At 52.3% G+C, this 24,531-nt stretch overlaps 2 protein-coding genes across 4 annotated transcripts; one reads left to right on the top strand and one right to left on the bottom strand.

Annotated features, from left to right (window-relative positions):
- Positions 1 to 139: 139 nt before the first annotated feature.
- On the bottom strand, positions 140 to 7,503 carry DPCD (deleted in primary ciliary dyskinesia homolog (mouse)). Its single transcript, XM_051800030.1, has 6 exons — positions 7,398 to 7,503; positions 7,017 to 7,097; positions 6,234 to 6,358; positions 5,295 to 5,428; positions 1,438 to 1,540; positions 140 to 342 (listed from the first exon to the last, which is right to left on the bottom strand). Exons 1-6 carry the CDS (start codon positions 7,459 to 7,461, stop codon positions 238 to 240), a joined length of 612 nt encoding a protein of 203 aa, XP_051655990.1. The 5' UTR covers positions 7,462 to 7,503; the 3' UTR covers positions 140 to 237.
- Positions 7,436 to 18,858, top strand: POLL (DNA polymerase lambda). Of its 3 annotated transcripts, none has more exons than XM_051799993.1 (9): positions 7,436 to 7,534; positions 8,952 to 9,095; positions 9,351 to 9,648; positions 10,260 to 10,419; positions 12,453 to 12,776; positions 13,281 to 13,454; positions 14,360 to 14,488; positions 16,473 to 16,641; positions 17,007 to 18,858. In XM_051799993.1, the coding sequence occupies exons 2-9, from the start codon at positions 8,981 to 8,983 to the stop codon at positions 17,369 to 17,371; spliced, it is 1,734 nt and encodes a 577-aa protein (XP_051655953.1). In that variant the 5' UTR covers positions 7,436 to 7,534; positions 8,952 to 8,980; the 3' UTR covers positions 17,372 to 18,858. The 3 variants fall into 3 exon arrangements, with proteins under 3 accessions (XP_051655953.1, XP_051655952.1, XP_051655951.1); XM_051799992.1 differs by lacking the exon at positions 7,436 to 7,534 and adding an exon at positions 7,578 to 8,029 and having other exon boundaries at positions 9,354 to 9,648; XM_051799991.1 differs by lacking the exon at positions 7,436 to 7,534 and adding an exon at positions 7,578 to 8,029.
- Positions 18,859 to 24,531: the final 5,673 nt, after the last annotated feature.

The raw sequence follows: 24,531 nt of genomic DNA, 5'->3' as shown, positions 1-24,531 counted from the left end.
ATGATCTTTAAGGTCTCTTCCAACCCAAACCATTCTATGGTTCTATAAAATGTCTGCATAAATCAGCAGACCAGGCAGCAGACAGAGCAACTGCCCTGCCATCTCCCCGGGCCTACAAAGATTCCTCCAAATGGCGCAATTAACAACAGAACTAATTTTTATTAGATAAGGCAAAATAAATACCGTGAAGCTGTGCCAGAGAGCTGCCCCTCACCTCAACCTCTGAGCAGCCACTGCCTACTGGGTCTTACAGTCTCCATCCCCACTGTTAGCTGCCTTTATCTTCTTCAGCTCCTTCTGCAGCTGTTCTTCTGCGGCCAGGATCTCCTTCGGCTTCTGGTACTGTAGGACAGAGAGACATTCCCTAAGCACTCCTGGTCAGTCTCTTCTCCAAGCAGACCAACTGGGGCTGGGTGCTACCAGCCCAGCAGGGCCCTCCTGTCAAGGGAGGCCTTGCTGATATCAGCTGCCTCTGAAGCCCATTTGGAGAGGTGGTGCCATCAAGCTAAGGACATTTTCCAAGATCCAGAGCATCTTTTACAGTGCAAATAGAACTTTCCAATTGGCCCCCACCAACCCCTCTGGAATATCCTGTCAAGCAAATCCTTGCTGTGCTCACTAACTGTATGTTCATGAGTGTTATTTATATATATATTTATATATATATATATATGTATAAAATTCTTTTTTTTTTTAAATGCAGAGAGAAGTAAGAGTTACAGTTCCTCTGTTCACCCCTCAGAGGCCCCTCGCTCAGCTGCAGTTTAGTAGTGGATGCAGGTGCTTTTTGGCCCGTAGCAAACAGAAGCTCAGGAGCACTCAAGGTGCTCCCCTTGGCCCATCTCCTCTGCACGTGCACCCCAGCTCTGCTGCGAGGTTTCCTGCAGAGGGCATGCCCTCTGGGTAGCTGACTTCTGCATTGAAGAAGACAAGCACCTGCTGCTCAAAAGCATCTGTCTGCTCCTTGCAATAAGGAGCGTGTCTCTTGCTACCACCATGTGTGTAGGAGTATTCCCTCTCTGACACAAAGCAGCAGGTGATTTTTTTTTTTTTTTAAGATTGAGAGACCTCTAAGTGCATCAGGTCCTTGGACTCTTATGTTTAGAGCCAAGAGAAACTTATTGTTACTGAGAGTAGAGGCTTGCTCAGGCCTGACAGAGAGGATATGTGGAAAATAGGGCATGACAGACACTCTTCCACCTGCAAGTCACCTTTAGAAGTAGGCAGGGCCCCTCCTGCAGTCTGGGCTCTCCTGGCTAGTGTCAGCATGCCCAGTGTAATCTGAAACTCACTGACTGTGTGACAGAGAAGGGGGCTCATCAGTGACCCTCAGCAGATCTTCCTGCTCTGCCTCATTTCCCCACGTGTAAGAATTTTAACTTCTTTGTGGGCATAAAGAGAACGGCAAAGTGCTGTTCTGTGTTGCTAAAACCTCACCGTGATGATCAGGGTGTTGTTGGCATGGGCGAAGCTCAGGGCAGCTGCGTCCAAGGGGAGGTGGTATCGGTCCAGATCAGGAATAGAGAACTTTTTATAGTACCTACAAATGAGAGAGGAGACAGAATTAAGGAAGGTGGGGTTTCTATTTCTCTGCTAGCAGTGCTGAGACACAGACTGCTGTTTTACAAGGTGTAGATGAGCTCCATAGATCTCTCAGGGTTGGCAGGAGGCCCCTGTACCATGTTGTTTGCGTGCCGGTGCCCCCAGGCTGGCAGGAGCACTAGAAACAAACCTCCAAACTGGAAATCAGAGCTGGCAAAGTCCTGAAGTGTTTTGGTGTGTGAGAGCAGGCTTGGTCCCTCCAGCTTGCCCTTAAGTAATAACAGACATGGCTAGGCATAGACTACTCAGCCCTACCAAAAGGTGTCCCTTATCTTTGTCCCTGCTTGTGGCCTCTCATTCCCTCTAGCAGATCCATTTAGCTTTTGTCAAAACAGCTGTCAAAGCTCTTGTGCTGTATGACTTACTTTTCTGAGTGATGCACCATTTTGTGTTGCAATCCTTCCTAAACCCATCTTTTTGACTTCTTGCTGTTCTTTCTAGATAAACTTCTTGCTTTGGTGGCACGGTGGTGCTCAGGCATAGCCCTGGGAGCAGATCTCCAGGTGTAGCTGCCCACAGTCACTCAAGCCTCTGCTCTGAAGTGTCTCCATGCAGCCCACATGGTGGCTGTGATGCTCACCTGCACTTACAGCTCTCCTAGTTGTTCTTTTCCTGGTTTCTATCCCAGTCTTCCAATAACCTCTCACATCCAAGCAGAGGACGGGGAGGTTTTTGCCAGATCCCTGTCCAGCCTGTGTCTCTCCGCCAACCAAACCTTGGGCTTTGCTCAGGATGAAGGAAAGGTGATATGTCTCAGAACTGGAGAGGTTAAAAGCTCTCTAGGCAGCAAAGAGATTTCCTAAGACTTTGGGGCCAGAACTCTGTAGACTTGTGTCTGTGTTTGCCTGAGATCTTTCTTGCTTGCCATGGCTCGCCCTGCATCTACTGCTTCTCTACCACTAGCTGGTGGTCCTGTGCTCACCCAGAGGCATGGTTGGATTCTTAATCTCTTCCAACACTCTTGTGGGCAGTCCTCTCCAAGGAATTGGCCTGTGGCCGGTACTGAGGTGCCTGGAGCAGAATGGGAAGAGGCAGTGGCTGCTGTCATGCCATGAGAGGTGGTCCTCCATTCAGCTGGCTGTGTGTGAGGCTTGGCCTCTTTAGCTACCTCTGCCCAAACTGCAGTTTATTTTCCAAGTCACGGTGAAAACAGCTACAAAGAGCAAATGGCTCTCCCGGTGCAGTGGGAGGAATGTACACGGCTTGTTACCGCAGGGCTCAAACCGTTCTGTGTTGTCACTGCTGTCGGTATTTGGAAAAGGTGGCAGACATGGATAATAAGGGAGATGTCAAAGGTTAAACAGCAGAGATTAGATGAACACAAAGACATGTTAAGGAAGTGTTAACTTCTTACCGATTAGACAAAAAAAAAGCAGTACACAGAAAAAACCCACTGTTTCAAAGGGCCTTGGAAGTCATCAATGAAACAGCAGCATTCTGCTGCCCCAGGACTAAGGAGAAGGGGAGAAGAATGGCTTTGGCTGGCCTCAAACTAAAATCTGTGACAAGATCAAAGGAAACCAGATCTGCCTTGCCACCCCCTCCTCCTCCTAACGTTACCACTGCCTCTCGCTACAATAATTGAATCAGGTTTGGCGTTTGGGGAGGTGGCTTTCTGGGTTTGTTTTTAGAGTTTAGTTTAATGGATTTATTTTACAGCAAGAGGTTTTAAGCAAATCCCACTTGAGCAGCCCTTGCCGTGGCCAGAGGGAATGGGAGTGACTGGTGGAAGTGAAGAGCTCCTGTCTGGGCTGGGGAGGTAGCTGATGGGTGGTTATCCCTGCTGATGCAGGCTGATTCTCTGCCCTCGCCTCTCACCCCATGGCCAAGGGCAGTATTACACTCTGAGCATGAGTCCTGGCCTGAGATCCAAAGTACGTATGTGAAATCACCTCTATTATTTTCCTACTGGAAACCCACTTTTTGTCAGCCTGTAGGGAAAACTGCTACTGGTATGCTGAGAATTTAGAGCTGAGCTATTCAGTAGTGACTTGGCAGCCCATCCTGTTACTTGTGCCTCTGGCTGGCAGTCAGCACAGCTCTGCTGCTCAGAAGCAGCGTGGCTGACTTCCAAGTGCTGGAGAGGCTCCGAGGCTTCCTTTCTCTCCCGTAGTGATGTGCGTTCTCTCTGTGGACTCCATGCCTTTGTTGCTATCTTGGAATTAGTTGCTGAGTGTTGCCTTGCCCTGGCTGAGACCCAGGAGAAATGATCTAAGATATCTTGGAGCCTGTACTAAGTGTTCCAGTGCTGGAGTCTGTCCCTGCTCTCTACTGACAGCAACGTCATTCTTGTCCCCAATGAGGTGACTTTCAGCTTTAATTCCAAAAGTCCTTAACAGTCATATGCAGACCATAAGTTGCTGTTAAGTCCCTCGACTCTTTCTGACACTAGTCTATGAGACTGTAAGACTGTAACTCTCTGCTGCCTGTGGGGGAGTTAGCTGATTTCCTGACAGCGGTACAAAAAAAGTTTGCAGTCAAGTAGGGCGTGGGTGAAGCCTCAGTGCTATATTATAACCCTACAGCACCTAAGCAGGCGAGGAAGTTCCTGCATACACACTACTAGCAGTAGGACTGGGGGTAGATAAGCCTCGTTGTGATGGTATGTGGTTGGATTTAGGATCACATACTCCGTTCCTGTTCTAGCTCCATGTGGCTGATGGAATCTCATTCATCTTTTGCTACAAAGCCCTCCCTACTAAAGTGCCACTCTTCTGTGAGTTCTTCTGCGTGCATTTAGGCCAACATCTTTCTGCATTACAGCTGGAACTGCTTGCTGTTTTCATGGGGTAGGCTCTCCCTTCCCAGCCTCCTGCTTTTGAGCCTCCAGGTGTGCTGACGTGAAGTGCTCGAGCAGCCGCTCACCGGGAGACTCGCGTTGTGCCGCGACGTGAAGCAGCCGAGGGGCCGCAGTTCTGTGCCGACAGCACCACCTACAGCCACTTCCAACATCCTCCCTTGTGCTCCCGCGGCTCGCTCCCTGCCCTCCTTCCCAATACTACCGCTCATCCTGGCTTATCTGAGCATCTACATGCTTTGGGGCACAGTGCATGTGTCGTTCCATGAGAGATACCATGTACTGACACACTAAAAGATGATGCTTAAAAGCATTTTCCTTTTCTTTTCCCTCCAATCTCAAATCTCTTTTGGTAGAACACCACAGTGCTTCCTTTCCAGATTCAGTCTGTCTTTTTTTCTTGCTACTTACAGATTGTGTCATTGGCATTGTGACTACAGGACAGGTTTAGGCAGGGAGATCTGTCTGTCTGAGTGCCCCCGACTTTGCTGGATCTGCTGCATTCTGAGATGCAGTGACTAGATCAAAGTGTCGTGTCAGAGGGAGATGATGGAATGCTCTACCTTCCAAAGGTCTGCAAGGCTCTTACTTTATTTTTTTAAGGCAGCAACATCTGACAGGGAAAGGACAGAGCAAACACCACACTACTGGAACCAAGAGATGAATTTGCAAAGGCCAGTGCAGAGCTTGAGGAGCTCTACTGTAAATGTGTCTGGTGCAGCTGGGAGTGGAAATTGGGTAGTAGGAGACATCACTGCGGGGTGGGGCCCTTCAGCCCTTGCACACAAGGGACAGAAGGCAAGAGGGGATAACTCCCCTGTACAATCACTAGTTTGCTCTCTGTGCCAGCCCACCCCGAGGGACTGCCAGTACTGGCAGTTCTGTCCTTACTGACTTCTTGTTGGTGGTCCGGATGACACAGCAGCGCTGCTCCTCCTCCACAGAGACGCTGTAGACCTCCTTGGGGTAGGGCAGGTTACGGATCCGCCACTGGAAGCTGCTCAGGGTATCCTTCCTCATGAAGACAGGCTACAGCAAACACGCACTTTTAGAAAGGCCCCTCCAGCTGCCTTCTCTCCTCCCTGCCCTTTTCTTCCTGTACTACCTTGTGAGACTCCACATGGGAGTAGCTCTTCTTTCACACTGGAACATTAGGGAGTAACTCAAGAAGCTGCCTGAGCACCACTTTCCTAGAACTAGTGCTTTGCCTTTGCCCAGGGCACTGCCTGCTCTGCTTGCAGGAGGCTGAAACTTCAGCAACGGAGTCTTGCTGAGGGTTACAGTGAAACTGGGCCTCTTCCTCACAGGCAACCAAATACTGTGCTCTGGCTGTTCTAGGGACCTGCTGGATTCAGTCCTGGCTCTGCCCCAGTTTACTGTGCAGATCTGTGCTTGTGTTTTAGGTCTGTAGAAAAGATGGTGAGAGACAAAAATGTCTTCCCTCTAAGCCAGAGGGGTGTGAAGATGAAACAGGCTGTACTCTGCTATGCACTGCCTGTGTTGGCCTTTCATTTCTGTCACCTCTGTTTTCCATCCCTTGACTTGTCCCGGCACTGGCTCCCCTGTCAGCCTGCTTTTTCAGAAGCCAGGACAGTAGTTGCCCAACACAGCAATACAGTTTCTTTACTTATGGAAATGACAAATCTCTTGAAGACCCCCAAAAAACCTAGGCTGTACCTTCTTTCTACCCAGCCCTGCAGCTTTGGGATGATGCGTAGCTGAGTGCTGGGCACGTTAAGGCTGTCTCTTGGGTTGTGAGTGATCTACCAACTACTGCTGTAAGCACAAGACTAGGTAATTTTAGACGCAGTGGTGCCTGCAGATCCTTACATACATTTGAGCTGCTCTCCGTTATGAGCTCTGACTCCAGTGCTCCCAGGAGTGGCGAGGTCGGCTCTCCCACTTCTACCTGCCACTTGCCAGAGCCCCCGAGAGTGTTCTTCTCTCGCCATTTTCTACCTGTGGAAGAGACAAGAAGGGTTTTCATTATCCTGCTCTGTAACAACTCCAGCAAATGACTGCCAAAGCTGCCCAGCAGCTGAGATGAGATGAACACGTGTATCTTAATTCCAGTAATTTCCACTCTGGTGTGAGTGGATCTGCTAACCAGCTTATTCCTAAAGTTGGAAATTCTGTACCGAATGCCTCTCTTTTTTGCTACTGGTGCTGAAACCATGGCAGGGTTGCAACAGGTGCCATGCTGCAGCTGATGTGGTTTTGGACAAGAGCCATAATTGACACCGTGCTTTTTTGCGGTTGCAGAAGCCACCAAAAAGCATATTTCAGCCCTGTATGTGGTACAGACTCAGAGCCAGGAAACCACAACGGCAATACCATTTAGTCCATCCAAGTTTGTTGTGAGAAATGAGGTGTTTGGGGAAGATCCTGGGCTAAAGCAAGATTGGCTGTGCCATGGAAGTCAGAGAGCCCTGGCTGCAAATGGAACTGTACTTATGTGCCTATAAAATCCTGCTACAGCCATGCCTATCTCCCAAGATATGTACAGGCAATTTGTTCCTGACCGGGCAGTCTCTCTCCATACCCCAGCTCTGAGCGTGCAGACCCACGGCCCTGCAGTTCTGTCCCGACCCACGGGACAGCTGAGAGCAACACTTACTCATCAGCTGGCCGGTCTTGATGTCGTACTCTTCAGCCATCTCCTTCCCATCCTCGAACAGGTAGTGGATCTTTCGCTTCCCTAGAGGCAAAGCAGGTGGTGAGAGCAAACAGGGATACACCTACCCCTGGGTGTGACGCTCTGTCCCGCTGTCTGGGGCACTATCCCATTGTCCGGGACCCCATCCCACTGCCAGGAGATACAGAGGGGCACTGCCCAGTGCCCCCTGCATTGACGGCCTTGTGTCCTCCCCTGGGGCCCTGCCCGGGCTGCGGGGCTGTGCCCGGCAGCGCTCCCCTCTTCGCCCGCTCGCCGTAGAGTCACCCCAAACCCCGCGGCGGCGGCCGGCGGGGGCTGTCCCGTCCCTCGCCCCGTGGTTACCGTCCTGCACCAGCGCGGTCTTGCGGGCCGCCCGCAGCCGCTCCAGCCAGCCCGGCACCGCCATGGCGGCCGCGGCGTCACCGCGGCAACGCTGAAACTTCCGCCCGCCGCCGGAAGCGCTTCCCGGCCGGGCCGAGGTGAGCGGAGCCCTGCCCGGGCACAGCCTCGACCCCGCCGGGCACAGCCTCGACCCCGCCGGGCACGGCCCCGACCCGGCCCGGGCACAGCTCCCCTCCTGCGGTGCGTCCCGCCGGGAGGGTACGGTCGGATCGCCGCCCCATGCGCCCCCGCCTTCCCTCGTCCCCCCGCGGCCCGGCTACAGGTTTGGGGGGTCGTTCTTGCTGCCCCCGGCGTTGCGGGTGTTGCCAGCCCCGGGTCGGTGTCCTTGACCTTCGCGGCCTGAGGAGGCTGGGCAAGGCAAGCTTGGCACCCAGCGAGCGGGCTGTGGCTATGGCGAGTTAAAATCCGGCCTGGAGAAACACACTGCCCAGTTCTTGAGATGGACTTGGGCACCCACAGGCTTGGCAGGGCTTCGGCGTGGGTTTTTTCCCTTTGTCTAACATAAAGGATTACTGTTTCCAGTGGGCTCCTTTTGGTCAAAACGACCAGAAAACAGAAACATTTCAGCGAAGGTGAGTTTTAGGAATGCAAGCAGGGTTTCTGTTCCCCCGGAGCTGAACTCTTACTCGCAAGAGCAAGGACTTGAGTTGAGCTCTGGGCTGATCTTCAGAGGATTGTGTTTAATGCTCAGATGAGAAGGTAGGAAGAAGACACAGCCAGGTGGGATCATTTTCAGCTCTCCAGGCGTGATAGGATAGGTTTGTGCTGGCCTGCGTGTGAGAAACCTCTTAAGTGAAACACAGAGTGCTCCACAGAGAGGAAACCAAGTTGGTGTTGACTTGATGGAAGGGGCTGTTGGGATATACAGTGATTCAGGGGCTTGTTTGAGCTACAGAAAACTGAGCTTCCTGCTATCCTGGTAGTTAAAGCTCTGAAGTTTGCTTTTGCAGGGTTCGTGATGGTAAAACTACAGCTGTACCCATATTAAACTTGGCTAGTTAATCTTTACTAATTTGCTGTTTTCAGCTGAAGCTGAGTTGGGAGTTTTCTTCTTATGGCTCTGTGAAACACCTGGTGTCAATCAACTGTTTTATTTCTTTTTGTTAGTGACTGGATTTCAGCCCTGGCAGGAGAGGTGTTTCCCTCTTGGGAATGTGCTTAAGAAGTATCTAGGAAATGCAGTTGCTTCTTTTGGCTGGGCAGGAAGGAGCTCCAAAATGTTAAAGTAGTTGAATGCTTTCCGTTATAAGAACTCAGCCTTAGGGATTTTTAAGGCATTCAAGCAGGGCCGACTTAAGTGACTTTTTGATTTTTGTGACCTTGTTGGCTGCAATTCTTGTTTCTGGGTGCCTCCCTCAGGGTGAGTGTTTTTGGAAGGCAACAACAAAAAAAGAACTTCAGACCAACAAAGTCAGAAAAATGAGTGAATCTCTAAGTTGTTGTGATTGGGTAACACTGTTCTAAGCAACCTTGCTTTTTCTTATTTGTCTTCAGCAATTGCTGCTAACCTTCTCACCAGGCCTATGGAGCCACGAGGGATTGTAAAAGCCTTTCCCAAGAGGAAGAAGGTGAGGGATGACTCAGGGAAAAGTGTCCCTCCAAAGATCCCAAAAGACGAAGGAACAGAGGTACCTGAGGGTAAGTCCTGTGTCCCTATGATGTGGAATATAATACTCCTACCCAGCTTGTTAACTGGAAGTACTGTTCCCCAGAGTCATTTTCCAGCCCTTAATGTGTTTTCTGTAGAGATCATGGTCAGCTTGCTTTGATATGTCCAGCTGGAGCCCCCCAAAGACTGCCTGCCAGTGCCATCAAATCCTGTGTGAGATGTAGCCCTATTGGCTTGGGGCACATTTTCTTGTCACTGAGCCCCTGCCCCTGTGCTTCCCTCAGCAGAGTGGCTGAAACCCGTCACTGCCTACGTGCTGCAAGCTGGCCTTGGCCAGGCCAGGGCAGAGATCTTCCACAAGCAGATTGTCCACAATGGGGGTGTCGTGCAGAGCCAGCTCTCCCTGGAGGTGACACACGTCATTGTGGCTGAAGACATGGACTGTGACCGGGCCTTTCGGCTCCTGAAACTAACCAAGCTGCCCCCGGGGCTGCAGCTGGTGAAGGCATCCTGGCTAAGTGCTTGCATCAGAGACCAGAAGCTGCTGAGTACTACTGGCTATGGTGTCTTCATCCCTCACAGGTATGCAAATGCCACACTATCATTCCTCCCTATAGTTCTTCTACCCTACACTGAACTAAATTTTGACCTCTGCTCAAAATCTTGGACTGTAGCTCCTTGCAGCTCTTGTGGGCATGACTCAAAGTTCTGTGGGGTAGCAAAACATGGAATAGAGCCCAGAAGTGCTAACAGGAGTCCTGTTGCTTCCTACACGTGCTAAAGGCATCTCTTCATAATCCATCAGTGATAAAAAGATTTCTTTTTAAAATGCTGAGGATTAAATGATGTTTCTTACTTATTGCAGATGAAAGGTAGAGAGAGAATTGACAGCTACACACAAGAGGAAATAAGGAACGGAGCAACAGGCACAGGTTATGATCAAAATGTTTTGGTAAAGTTTTGTAGAGAGAGTCCAAGGGTGAGGTAGCTAGGAGTGGAAGTTTCAGATCAGTAAAGTAGACTGTAACTGGGGAGTTGAGCTAAAACCAGAGTAATTAATCTGTGATCTGAGAGAGTACAATTCATATGGGCTGTTTGCTCCATCCCAAAACATGCAGAAGGATTTCTCAGTCAAAATTCTGGGGACTGAGAAGTCCTCCTTCTCCTGTACTGAGGCATCTGATCCATGGTAGGTACCTGGAGGAGGCAAAACTCCAGAAAGAACAGCAGCAGATCAGTGAAGAAATCCAGCCCCCGGCAGAGGAGGGAACAGTGAAACGAGATGCTGAATCACAGGTGGTGGATTCCTCACAGCGGGGCCTGAGCACCCTTGGACAGCAGCAACTGGCTGAGGTAAGGCTTTCCTGCACAGGCTCATCTCCTTCTGAGCAGATCCTGCATGCTGCTTTTGCTGGCTAAGAGCATCCCTGCAGGGATACAATGTGAGATTTTCTCAGCAAAGGGAAGGCATTTGGATGTTTCAGTGAGTTGATGCTGGCAGACTTGGGCTGTGGACATAGTTTCTGCTTCTCTTTGTCCTTTTTATGTATTAAGAATAGAAACACCACCTCTTAAATTGCTGTTATCATCAGAATATCTCCAACTGAAGCAGTCCTGGTGCTCTGATCAGGCCAAGGCTCACTTTGGTGATCATATTTCCTCTGCATCCTTTTGAGGAATATTCCCTTTCAGGAAGCTGTCTCTGATATTTCATCCCACGTTCTTGCCTGAGCCATACTGACCCATTCTCCGCTCCTTGGCAAACACCCTGTTCAGGCACATGTGCAGTGGATTGAGTTGCTACCAGAACGATTATGGTGGTGTCCTTAAAATATCTGCATTGGGTTATTAGTGGCCTCTGCTGTGCTGCAGACAAACCATGTGCATCCCAGTCTCACCCACTAGCTCTAGCAAGTCAGGTGCTCTAGGATCCTGGAACATCTTAGAAGCTAATGGGACTAGTTGTTTTTGCATGTGTGGTTGTAAAAGGTCCATCAGCTTTGTTAGCCAAGTGTAGAGAGTCAGGGCTGTAAGTGCTGTTTCACCTGTGTGACACTGATGGCCAAGAGGATGGCAGTTGCATCCAGCTCCAGCTGCAGAGTTCTTTGCACTGTGGTTGGATAATGTGCTCCTTAAATGCTTTTGAGGGGCTTGCTAATCTGTCTGAGCACTCTGAGGCTTTTCTGCCATTAGACGGAACAGCATCTTAAGGCAGTTGCGTTTCAAGGCAAATAAAACTGCTTTGGTCTGTCAAATCCTCAGTCTGACCCAGTTTTCAGGGTTATAAAACAAGATTACAAAGGGGAAACATCCCGCCTTTTCTTCCCAAATACAATTCCTACAAGATATAGAGCTGAAGTGTCTCCAGACCTCCTGCCTCCTTAGGCAGCAGAACCAGAGGTTGTAAGATCTGGCTCTGACTTAGTTAGGCTGACGCTCTGCAAAAACTCATAACTGGACTTATTGTGCTGCATGTAATTGCTAGACTGATCCCAAACAGCCCTGTGTCATTCAAGGTTACTCGCACAACACAGAACCTCTTGGACCTTCATGGACTCCTGTGTTCATACATCAGGAGAGAAGGGGGACCCCTGTGAGCAAAGCAGTCTACAAAGCCTCTGTGCAGCTTTCCTCTTCTATCCCTTTTGTTCATTACCTGAAGTCAAGGCTCATTGTTTCTTAAGTCTACACAGAGGCATCCTAATGCTGAGGGTATCAGCAAATGCATACATTGGTTCTTTCTTCTGTCACTGAGGAATGTGGAGTCCTTTGTGTCATTCCTTCCTCCCCCTTTTCTCTTGCAGATAGCCATGGGGAAAATGCGGGGGTTTTAATTTGCTACTCTGTTAAGATTTTGTGTCTGTAAACTGAAAACAGAGTTCAGTGCCTGTCTCCTGTCATCTGCATCATGGGGTGGAAAGTGCAGGGTCTGAATGTGAGAGATGTGCTTATGCAGCCACCAGACCAGCGAAAGGTTTCCTGGTGGGGGTAGAGAGTCAGGATCTCTGTCAGCCAGGGATTTGGCATTACCATACCTTGCTGCTGGCAGCAGTTGCTCACTTAGTCAATGTCATATCTCAGTTAGGTGTCAGAGGCTTGGCTCTAGGAGGTGTGTGTGTGCTTGGATCACAGGGGGACAGCAGTCTAGCCTCCTGTGCTATGTGAGATGTGCATGTAGCTTCAAGGGGTGCATGTGTAGCTTGAGATGTGAAGGGCTGTGGTGTGTGTATAACCAGCCACTTCTAATGGTGGCAGTTGGAGCACTGCGTGCCCGGGAGGTTGGTTATTGCTCTGACTTCCTAGTCTCAGAAGTAGCCTGTGCCAAGGGAACATATGTGAGGCATGCACTTATTCTCACATGGCTGCTTTTCTATCTCTCCCTAAAGAAATACTCTGATGATGAAGACAGTGAAGGAGAAGATGCTAGTGTCACCCAGGGAGATCTGGAAGCCTTGATTTCTGGCCGCTACCCTGTGAAATCATCAGAGGAGGCCAGTGACAGCTCTTCCACAGTGGCCCAGCCTCCCAGCAAGTGGGTTTGTGCCCAGTCTTCCAACAGCAAGAAGGAGAATCACAACCAATGTATCACAGAGAAGCTGGAAGTGCTGGCAAAGGCTTACTCTGTTCAGGGGGACAAGTGGAGAGCTCTGGGCTACACCAAAGCCATCAATGCGCTCAAGAGCTACCACAAACCGGTCACCTCCTACCAGGTAAAACACCTTCCCAGGGTGGTGGAGCAGGGAGATAGACCTTGGATGGAAGTAGCAAGTGCAAGTTTGGATTCACTGATCACCTGCAGTGTTTTCAGAACAGCAGAAAAGTGGAATCTGAGCCTTTTAGGGCTGGATCTGAGCACTCATGATAAATGCCTTCCTTGGGCACGATGCAGGGACATTCTCACCTTCGTCTTCATCGGCAGCAACTGGCCATCATTTGAGATAATATATAAAACTAACTGGATCTGAGCCTTATGCACTGTGACAGTCCACCTGTTCAGTATGTTAGTTTTTCTGTCCTATTCTTCATACTTCTCCTTTTTCCCTTGAATTGATGAGCCTCTGTAAGCCTGGGCTAGAGAGAAGACTGTTAGGCAGAACTAATCCTGCCACTTACCAATTACTGATGAAATGACTAACCAGGCTATGGGTGGGTGGCAGCTCCTCAGCTTGTGTGTGATCTTTGGTTTTCCAGTGGCAGCTCTAGTTTCTTTCTAGGAAGCCTGTAAAATCCCTGGGATTGGGAAGCGGATGGCAGAGAAGATCCTGGAGATCTTGGAGAGTGGGCACCTGCGCAAGCTGGATCACATCAGTGAGAGTGTGCCTGTGCTGGAGTTGTTTTCCAACATCTGGGGAGCAGGGGTCAAGACAGCTCAGATGTGGTACCAGCAGGTAAGTTCAGTGCCTTACATGAGGGGCTCTCAGACTATGGTCTGAAGACTGCTGCTGAAGCAGAATTACTTTCACAAATATTTTTTAATTGCCAGTATCCACAGATGAGATTTGAATTTTCTTCTTTCGAGAGAAACTACAAGGCTGGGTCCCCTTGTGTGTGTGTTTGGGGAGAATGGAATGCACCCAGCTAAGACTTGAATTTGGGTGGGAGTAGAGGACAAGGATGTGGGGGAGAGTAGTGGGGGACATGCTGCCTTTTCTGTAGTGTCACTTCTTGGAGCTCATCTCACACTGTTTATGGCTCCTGATCTAGTTGCTGGACTGTTGGCCTGGCTGGCTCCTGTAGCTATCACCAGTCATCCGCCTTGTCTGGAAGTTGTAAAAATGAGGTTGAAGTAATTGTGCCAACAGGAACTACCCAGCCCACTGGGTGGGTTCCTTCTTTAAAAACAGTTTGTCTCCCGAGCACAGAGCTAATGAAGCCTTGCTTCCTGTAGTGTTTGGTTTGTGACTGGGTTCTTTACTGTCTTAAAAATATGGTTGTGTTCATGCTGTAGGATTTCCTTCACTGGGGTGTTATGGGTGTTGTTCCTTTACCTGCATTGCTTGTTTTCCTTCAGGCTGTAGGAATACCTTGCCTTAAGAGCAGTAGCCTTCTGTCAGGTTTAGTTAAGATTCAGAGTCATTGTGGGGTGGAGATTAGAGATGTCTGTAGTAGTGGGATTGCCTGAATCCCTGGTTTTAGGAGCCAGGCCCTAATCGTTCTCTACATGGGATCTCAGAAGCTGTGACTGGCCTGGACTTGAGATAGCCTAAATACAGTCTCTCCAAATCTTGGTGGAAAGTGTTTGAAGAGCAAAGTCTTGGTAGATGTTTGAATATCATCACATTGTCTGCACTAGGGTTTCCGGACACTGGATGATATCCGCACCAAGGCGACCCTCACCAGCCAACAAGCTGTGGGACTGAAGCACTACACGGATTTCCTGGAGCGCATGCCTCGGGAGGAAGCTGCACAAATAGAGCAGACCGTGAGTAGCTTAGCCCCAGGCCCTCAGAGTGGAGTACCTGCTGTGAAAGGTACACTGTGAAAATGTCCCTCACTGTTATAGCTGAGCTCTTTAGCTTCTCCTCTGAGTGGAGTCAGTGCTTGGGGGATCCTTTATGGTCATGGGCACACAAGGCACCTACTTTGCCCCACCAAAAAGTTCAGTATGAGTGCCTGGCAAGGAGGAGGATACTTCACAGGTGTCAGTTCTACACACTGCTTTGAAAAAGGCTGCATGTGGCATGGTGGGATGAGCAGGTTCTCAACTCCTCTTTCCTGCCTCTTCTCATGTCTCAGATGTCTGCTTTCAGTTGAGGTTTCCCTGGTGCTGCTTCTCCGAAGGAATCTGTGAGCACCCTGTGATCTGATTGTCAGGGTAGAGGATAGAGGGTGGATATCCTTGCTGGAAGCAAAGGGGGAATCCAGGTTGCAAATGGGTGCTGCTTGCTCTACGATGCTGTGGCACTCCAGGATTATGGGCTGCTAAGTCAGTGTACCCTAATGTGAGCAGAGAGCCTGGGGGACACACTGTCATTGCTACCCCTGTGCTCTTGGATCACCATGGAAGCAGCAGCCAGCGTGACCCTGTCACTCGGCCACAGGGCCTGGCCACGAAGAATAAACCCCTGCCAGGCTCCTGCTGGGGTGTCAGTCCCGTGTGCCGGATTAGCCATTTTGGTGGTGAGTGGTCCCTTTCCCAGGCAGGCTGGGCTGAGGAGCTGGCTCTTGGGGGTGGGTCTATTGTTATCTTGATGGGATTACTGTGCTCCCCTCCATACACTCACACACACCTCTGTACCAGGCCCAGGAGAGAGAATGAGGGATTAGTCACTGTCTGTGCTGCCTGTCACAGTGAGATCTGAGGAGCTTTTAGGCTCTTGGGTGGGGCTGGGAATTTTCTAGAAATCTTCATTTAAAGCTAGAAGGGGGGCAAGGACACCAGAGGAGGGCTTGCTCCGCATGAGAAAGGCTTGTGGCTTCTTGGAGCACCTTTGGGGCAAAGGTTAATGGGTTTATCTCTTGCTAATGAAGGATGATCCCCAAGAGTGACAAGGGGCTGTGGGCATGGACACTGCCTTGCTGAACCCCAGCCACTGTGATGGCCTCATCACTGGGAATTGCTGAGCCCCTCATTATTTGCTGCCAGCAGGGTGATTGGCACAATCAGACCAAGAATACTTTAGTCCTGTCCAGGGACTTGGGAGCCTTTCTTAGGCTTTTAATGAATGAAGCCATCAGAATTAGCACTGTCTGCAGAAAACAGGAGCTGGGGCCCAGCCTGGAGACTGGACTGCATTAGGGAAGGTTTTGATTATATGTGTCTGATTGCTGGCAGCAGCATGTTGGCATCCATTTGGTCTAAAATGCTGGGACAGTGGTGCTTTTTCTGGGTCAGGAAGCCCAGCTCTCCTGCAGAGGCAGAGCTCTTTGCAGGAGTGAACTCCAAGGGTTACTCCAGATTTTCTGCTGTTGGGTCCTACTTGAGAGACTCCATAAGATCATCTGTGCTTCTGAAACAGGACCTGTGACTGTCTCCTGTTGAACTGATTTTTCTTTGTGGGCAGAACTGGCGAGCTTTGTGCTCCTGGCCTGCCAGGCAGCTGAAAAACCTCTTCTCTCCTGCTGTCTTAGAAACGGAAGGCTCTGAAAGCTTGTGCTGTACTTTGCCCCTTCAGCAGGGCTGCATCTTCCTGCTTGTCCTAACCTAGCTCCAGCCCAGTGCCCCCAAGGGCTGATCATTGTAGGATGTGGTGGTGCAGGACTGGATGAAGGCCACCCCAGCTCTCCTGTCTCCTGACAGCAGGCCAGCCTTCTTGTGGGGGCAGCCTGCCAAGTGTCTGCTCTGTATGGAGACCCTGGAGATGCAGGACAGGCCTCAAAGCAAGCACAAGATCCTTTGCTGTCTTGATGGAAAGAGCATAAAGAGACCGGTCTCTGACTCCTCATCCCTCTTTATCTTCTTGGAGGTCAGACAAGCTGCCCTGGCCCTGAAGCCAGGGCTTGTGTGTGTGGCCTGTGGCTCCTACCGTCGGGGGAAGCCCACCTGTGGAGATGTGGATGTGCTGGTCACTCACCCAGATGGGCAGTCTCACCGTGGGGTGTTCAACAAGCTCCTTGACAGCCTCCACAGGAGTGGTAAGAGGGCTGGGGATGGGCACACTGTGGTTGGACCTGTTCTTAGCATGGCCAAGCTGAGGAGGCAATGAGGTGAATGACATTCATTGAAGGACAGGTGATTGCTTTTTCTGGGGACAGGACATCTTGTTAGTCCTTAAAAGTACTGCCCCTGGTCCTGGCCCCACTGCAGTGTTAAAGAGGAAGTGTTGCTGCAGCTCAGCATGGCTTCTCCTGTCTGGGTGAGGCTGTTGGGGCTGACTGTGGATTATCCTTTGGGTCCCACAGCACGTTATGAGACAGCTGCTCTCTGGACAGTGGGGAGTGGGGCATAGAGGTGTCAGTCTCTACCATTCAGCTCCTCTTTGCCTGTTCTCTCTCCCCAGGCTTCCTGACAGATGACCTGGTGAGTCAGGAGGACAATGGTGAGCAGAAGAAGTACCTGGGGGTGTGCCGGCTCCCTGGGCCAGCCCAGCGGCACCGCCGGCTCGACATCATCGTGGTGCCGTACAGCGAGTTCGCCTGCGCCCTGCTGTACTTCACCGGCTCCGCTCACTTCAACCGCTCCATGCGGGCCCTGGCCAAGACCAAAGGCATGAGCCTGTCAGAGCACGCCCTCAGCTCCGCCGTGGTGCGAGGCCATGGAGGGGTCAAGGTGTCAGCTGGTCACACTCTGCCCACTCCCACCGAGAGAGATGTCTTTGTTCAGCTGGGGCTGCCGTACCGGGAGCCCTCGGAACGGGACTGGTGATGCCCGGTTGTGACCCAGCACCCTGGGCCTGCTGCTGTGCTGCTGTTTCAAAGGGTGCTGGTTTCCCCAGCGCTGCTTTGCGGTGGCTGCAGACTGAGGAACATGTTCCAGCAAACTGGGACTCCTTTCAAGTGAGAGACCCTGCTGCTGACAGGGCTGTGTGACTTCACCCAGCAGAGGCTGTGGGCTGGAACCACACTGGAAGCACATCAAGGCAGCCTCTGGCTACCAAAAGGGCTCCCTGCCCATCAGCTACCCTGGTCCTGCTTTTCCCAGCTTCAGAAGGCTGGACTGCAGAGCCTTGTGATCCAGCCCCTGGTAGTGCTTGGGATTAGAAGAAGTGGTATGCATCTTGTGTGTCTGAGCACAGACACCAAAATTTCTGTCCTGAGCTATGAATGAAGGCAGCAGAGGTCTAGCTTGGCTGTGGAATAGGCCTTCCCACTTCTCACTGCTGCTGGCAGCTGCTACTGAAGGAGTCATGAAGAGTTCCCCTATGCTGCTGTTTTGTTGTTCTGTCTGAGCTGACATGTGTCCTCTGGTGGGTCTCGCTGCACAGGGCCAGACTGCTCTGCCACCAGCCGCAGACTGCCACTGAGGTGCTGTGCCTGCTTGCTCTCAGCTTGTCATGTGCTGGAGATCCTCCAGATCCACAGAGAGCCCTGGTCTGGCCCTCTCCCTTCATCTCAGTGCAGGAGAGGAGCAGACCTCACAGCTTGGGGGACTGTGCTCAGGAAGGATGTGAATGTAATGGCACTGAATGTAACCCAGCAGGGCTGTGTCTGTGTGTAGGAGGCATGGAGGCAGAGACAAACACAAGGAGATAGTTAAGTTCTAATTTGGGCAAATTAGAACTTAATTAGCTTTCCCCTTTTTTGTGTAGAAGCCATGGAGTCATCTGGTCTTAGATCAGGGAAGTGTGTGTGTGTGTGTTTGTGTATGCATGTGCATGTGGCTGGCCCCGCCAGTTCCATGGGAGTGGATTTTATTTCTCAGGAAACCTCGTTTTATATTCTGGAGATGAATTTCCCAGAGATGTTCAGAGCTGTGTCTCCATTATGGGTATTGCAGTGGTTCCTCCTGGCAGAGGTGCTGCTCTGCGGTATTGGCTGCCAGAGGTGCCATGGTGGGCATTTCTGTGCCAGGACCCAGGGGCTCCCACTCCCTTGTCTTGTGGGAGACCCGGCCACCCCCACTCTGCACTTTGCCTCGTCTTTGTCACACGCAGTGACAAGCTGTGTATTCGCTGCTGAGGCAGGCACAAGGACACTGAACCTGATGGTTTGCACAGTTCCTCTGCCCTGTCAGCCGTGGCTGCTGAGCACCAGCAGTGGGGCTGGGGCTTTGCTGGGGGAGCCCCGAGCCCAGGAGTGGCATTTGTTAGCTCAGCCTTTCTGCTGGACACCTGAGGGAAATGAATGTCTTTTGGCAAGTCTTGGTGCATTTAAATTTGAAGTGTAATAAATCCCTTCTCTCTTTTCCCTTGCCATCTGTCTTACTGCTCTCTGCACTGCACTGCAACTGTTGGGTCCTTCCCCCTGGGGCTGACCAGGAGCTCCTCCTGTGCTGGCCCATTTCCTTGGTTTCAGTGGAGGCAGGGAGAAGGCAATGGAGACCTTTAGGCCATTGGGTCAGCACTTCTGGCTCTCCAAGGAGGGAGTTGCTGTCCACCATCCTTCCATGGCAGAACAGGACCTGGCTCTGTCCTGGCATCCAGCTGGCCACGTCACTGAGCTCTGAGCCTTGGGCTGAGCTCTTCCTTCAGATGTGGAATCAGGAAGGGATTGCTGTCAGCTTTTCCGTATTCATCAAACAGTAGGGCATGTGGGAGTTGGCTGCTGCTCTGTCTCCTGTGCCTGGAACACAGCTCAGTCTCCTGAGCATGGAAGTGCTTTAGTTGTCCAAGGGGAGTGTGAGCAACCTGGATGCCAAGGGAGCACATGGAAATGAGCAGCAGTAACAATTGGCTCAAAAGACAGATGGAGAAGCTGGAGAGGGACAGGGCCTGCTGCAGCAGAGCCAGTGAGGACTGGGCTGGATTATGCAGGAGCAAAGGAGAGTCAGCCTCAGACGAGGGGCCTGTGAGGTCCAGAGAGAGCACTTTCTCCCCAGGAGGGCTGTGTGGCCCAGGGACCACCCCAGAGGGGAAAGGGTCCTCATCCTTAGGATCAGCCAAGTTAGGCTGAGCAGGGCCACAGCTGGCCTTGTCCAGGGCTGGGAGTACTGCCCCACAGGGAGGTTGAATGGAGGCTCCCTTTCCCACCAGTGCTACTGGGAGCATCCTGGAGGCTGTCTTATGACTGACAGGCCAAGGGCCTGTTACTGCCTGGTGTGGGACAGGGAGCAGAGTATAGGGCTGCTCACCTTTGTCCCTTGATGAGCAGAGGTTTGCCTTCAGCTCTGGATGCCAGGGTGAGCTGTTCTGGAGGTCTGGGGCTGCCTCTCTCAGTGGGGCCACATCCTGAGGACATTAGTAGTGGCATGGAAGATGTGGCACTGCTGGCCCCCAACTCCTTCCCCTTGGTCACCCCCCTTTTGCAGGGCCACAGTTCACACCAAGCTGCCAAAGGGGTACTGCAGCAGGGCGCCAAAGACCCTGCTGTTCATCCTGCTTTTACTTGTGGGGAGGCCAGACACAGGGATGTGCAGGGCCAAGGCTTCTCAGGAGGAGGACTTGTGCCCAACCCCTTGGCAAAGGGCAGTGAAGGTGGCCCAAACACATGCATGTCATGTAGATGCTGCCGGGGCAGAAATCCTGCCAGCCCCCTGCTCTGCGAGGAAATGAGCCTCATGTCTGTCTGTCCCCTCCCACCCCACAAATCCCTGCCCTGGAGCTTCGGAGGGTGCAGAGGGCCCTCCTGTGGCTAGCTGCAGCCAGCTGGGCCAAGGATGGATAGTGACTGAGTGTAGCAGTGGGGAATGAAAGGGGTAGGGGGTGAAGGAGCGCAATCAGGAGCTTTTCCAGAGCGGCTGTGGGTGACATTTCTGGATGCTGAATGCTCCTGCTTCTCCCTCATCCTGGTGCAGGCCCAGGGAAGAAACATGAGAGGCTGAACTGTGCTACCCACTGTGAGCCAGCCCTGCCCTGGGCAGAGGGGGCAGAGCTGCCCTACACGTGCTCCTCCTTATGCCCCTAACCCCTGCCCTTGCAGCAGGACAGGATGGCCACTCCCAGCACACCTCCTGCCTCTTCTAAACCAACACATACCACACTTGGGAAGAAGATACAAGGGATGGGGCTCCTGGGGTGCCTGGGAGGAGGTGGGTGCTGAGTTCCCAGGATGGGTGCAGGCAGGGTGAGCAAACACGGTTTTGGGCATCTCTAATGAGGTGTCAGCCTCTTTCTGCTTCCCAGGTAGGGGCTTCAGCTAATCCCCCTCCCTAGCACACCCCCTTCCCGCTCTCCCTGGCTGTGAGTCTGATCATCCTGAAAATTAAAAATAAACCAAAATGCAGCAGCACTTAGAGACTGAGTGGAAAGTCAGGGAGCTGGGACAGGCACTCAGCTTCTCCTGCAGAGCCCCTTGCTCCCACTCTGGCATCCCTGCACCCCCGAGGTGAGCCCAGATCAGGGGCTCAGGCAATTCCTGTCCTCTTACCAAACATCTCTCTGTCTCCCAGGGTAAAAGGAAGAAAAAGCCTGGGCCAAGAAAAAGCTCTGAGCATTAGGCAGCTCTTCCCACACTGCTCCCTACCCTGTGGGAAAGAAAACCCCTACTTAGCCATCATGCTTGTCCTGGTGCAGGGGTGGGAGCGGGCTGGGGGAAAGGGGATACAGAGGGGGTAGTTTGGCCTCTAACACTGGCACTTTGTATTCATGAGTAAATATTTGCTAATGGCAGCACGGCCAGGCGATTGTAGGGGAGCTGCTGCTCCCCCCGCCGGAGCAGGCAGGGAAATGAATATGAATTTATCATGATTAGGTGAACCCAGCAGGGAGAGCGGGAGAGAGAGGGCTAGGCAGGGAGGGGGCGGGCGAAGATGGATCTGTGCAATAAAATTAAATAAGGACACCAAATAGAGTCACTTCTCACGTGCTCGCCCGCCCTCCCGCGCGCAGGGCCTCTCCTGCCTCCCGCGCTCCTCTGGCTTTGCTGATTTCTCTCTTTCCTCGAATTTATGAGGCCAATTATGAAGATGAGGTTGGAAGTTCTCGGAAGTTCACTAAATGCAAAGTGTGGTCCCTGCTGTTCCCATCAAATTAATTAACCAAGCGCTATTGATGGTCGGGGTGACGTCGGCGCAGTGTGGAGCGTGAGGGAAGGGCTGCTGGGGTGCAGCTGCGGGGGCCTGGTTGGGGGCAGAACAGCCTGCAGGGCCTCCTCAGGGCCAGTGGATGCAGAGAGAGAGCCCTGTCTGGGCATCCAGGGTGCAGCAGGAGCAAGGAATGCAGCAGGGGATGCATCAGGTCCCAGTGTCATGCTCTGTATCAGTCCCTGTTTCCAGCACTGTTTCCTCTGGCTTGAGTAAGATCCAGCTGGGTGACGGCAGAGCTGCCCTGATGGGAATGTGGCATTGATGCATGGAAGGATGCTGTGCCATGTCCTGTGATGGATGCCACAGCAGTGTCTTGTGTGTCCTGCAGACACAGGCTGCAGAAGCAAAGCCAGGAGCTAGTACTCTCTTGAGATCTTCCCCCAGCTGGTGAAGGGATGCTGGCTGCAGTCCCGTGGGAGTGATCTAAACAGGGGCTTCATAACTGGGAGACAAGGGACTTTCCCTGTAGCTTAGCAGTGATTGTACAGCCAGAACTGACCTACTGCCACCTTCCCCTGCTCCCTGAGTCCCAGCAGCCCTCTCTGCCTCAGTTTTCCTGCCTGTGCTATAGGAAACAACCTGCCTGAGCAGGTTGAGCAGAGTTCCTGATTTGGCACAGCCACTTGGCCATCCCTAACCTATGTGTGAAGCAGCCCAACTCTGCAGAGCTCTAGGACCCAGTGGTTGGTTTTCCCATGGGGGCAGCAACCATGTGCCTAAATCACACCAGCTCTTATGTGCCTGGAGTGACTGTGTTGTGTCACTCCCTCCCAGGGAACATCTTATCTGGGGGGCTGTCTCCAACATATCCCCCATGTCTGCCCTGTCCCGTGGTGCTGTGATGTCTACTCCATGCTCACTCACTGCAGGTGTGAGCAGCGGGGATGGTGCTGCAGAGCTGCTGCAGCGTGAGCCCCCAGGCTACTCAGGTTCATGTCAGACACTGGGCAGGCAGCCCTTCCTTCACCTGCCTGGGGGGGAAGTTCACTCCGAGCGGTTTGTAGGTGCTCAGGTAAGTCTTTCAACACTAGCTGTGCTACAGTGAGTGGTTGACATTGTAAAAGGATCCCATAATGAGGCCCTGGCTTAAACCCAGGACATGTCCACGTGCCACACTGTCACTCCGTGCCTCAGTTTCCCTCCTTCTTTCATTTCCTGAGGCCGTTTGTTCTTTGGGCAGGGTCTGTTTTTCACTGGGTGCAAACAGCATCCCTGTTACCAAGGAGCCTTGGTAGCATTTAGGGGCTGGGAGACGAGACATAACCAAATAAAGGCTCAGTCCTCACCCCCAAACCAGCCTTGTTTCACAGTGAATATATGTGCCATAAGGCTCCCTGTTTGCACCATCCTGGCACAGGGACCTTCCCCCGTAGTGCCATGGGGTCCCAACTTAAATACTTTTGCTGTTGCTGGCCAAGCGAAGGAGCTTATTTGAGGGGTGAAAGATGCAGGCTATGTGCTCAGGCCAGGGATCTCACAGAGGCAAAAGACAGAGGACCAGGTCTGAGCATCCCTGCGTGTTCCCAGCTCCTGGCACAGCTCTGGCTGCGTGCCTCCACCATTCCAGCTCCTGCTTCTCTTCACTGGCTTCACTCCTGTCCCGGTGATCAATGGGCTCTGGTTGGGCTGGAAAACAGCACAAACAGAGGCATTTACAAACCCGCTGTCTCTCCAACAGGACCATAACTCAGGCTCCCCGTCACCGTGGGGAATGGGAGGCAGGAGCTCCTGCCTCGGTGGCAGCAACAGTGCCGACATTTCTCCTCTCATGGTAAATGCGTTACTTGGGGATAATTTACCTGCTTATGTCAAGTTTTAAAAAGAAATAGACTGGCTGCTCTGTAGCTCCTGACACTTGCAGCTTGCGTGCATGGACTCATGTGTCTACCCAGAGAAAAAAAATCACCTGAGCTGAAAGGAGCGGTTTGCAAACGCCTACACTTTGGGTCTGCAGCCCCTGCGTGGAATCTCCGGTGTCTAGGACTGAGGCTGAGCTCTCACCATGGTCTGTCCCTCCTTGGGGTCTCGAGGGTCTGCAGCCACCCACTGGTTCTGGCAAGGCTGCCCACCTGCACCAGGGGCTGCTTGGGGCTGGGTGCCTCACCACCACCACAGTGTGCCGGGAGTACCCCCCGCCCGCACCCCTTCTCCTGGGCATCGGATCGTGGAGATGTGGGGGGGATGCACTGTCGTCCTTGAGTGAAGACCTTGCTGGGGACCCAGGGCGGCTGAGGAGCTGCTCCTGGTCGGTTCGGGCAGCCGCCAACCTCGCCGGCAGCAGAGGGAGCTGGAGGACCGGGGATGGCAGCACGGGCAGGCAGCAGGAGGTTGGGCTGGGCAGCTCAACCAGCCCCATGGCGGTAGAGAGACCCCACTTCACCCAGATCCTCCCCCAGCAGGGCAGCGGGAGGTGCCCGCAGCCGCTGTCCTCTCAGAGTGGACTGTCCTCTCAGCCTCGCAGTGTCACCTCTCAGACGTGTCACTCTTGTGGGCACCCAGCCCTGTTGAGGGCACCTCCTGAGCTGGCACTCCGTCTTCTCTCTGGGCTTTTAGGGGTTCAGCCCCCTTGTTTCTTTCGGAGGAACCATGTGTCTGGACCCCACATGTGACCAGCGGCAAAGTCCCTTGTGCCCTCCCCACGACCGAAGGCACAGTGCTTCTCATCACGCTGAGGACCTATCAGAGGCACAGCAGAGTCCCTGGGGAGCCTGACTGGATGTGATGAGGGTGGATAAGGCCTACATTACTGGGAAGCATCCCAGAGCCAAGGTGGGGGGTCCTGCAGCACGTGGTGGGCATCTGTCACTGCCATCCCCCAGCCTCCTTGGCATAGGGAACTGATTTATGTCTGGGCCAGCTACTGGCTGACCTCTTGTGTGGGCTCAGGCATTATAACTAATGGG

The sequence above is a fragment of the Manacus candei genome, unplaced genomic scaffold, assembly GCF_025592945.1.
Source record: "Manacus candei isolate 608988 ecotype Guabito, Panama unplaced genomic scaffold, ASM2559294v1 h1tg000050l, whole genome shotgun sequence".
NCBI classification, from domain to species: Eukaryota; Metazoa; Chordata; class Aves; order Passeriformes; family Pipridae; genus Manacus; species Manacus candei.
This window is presented reverse-complemented; position numbering and strand designations above follow the sequence as displayed.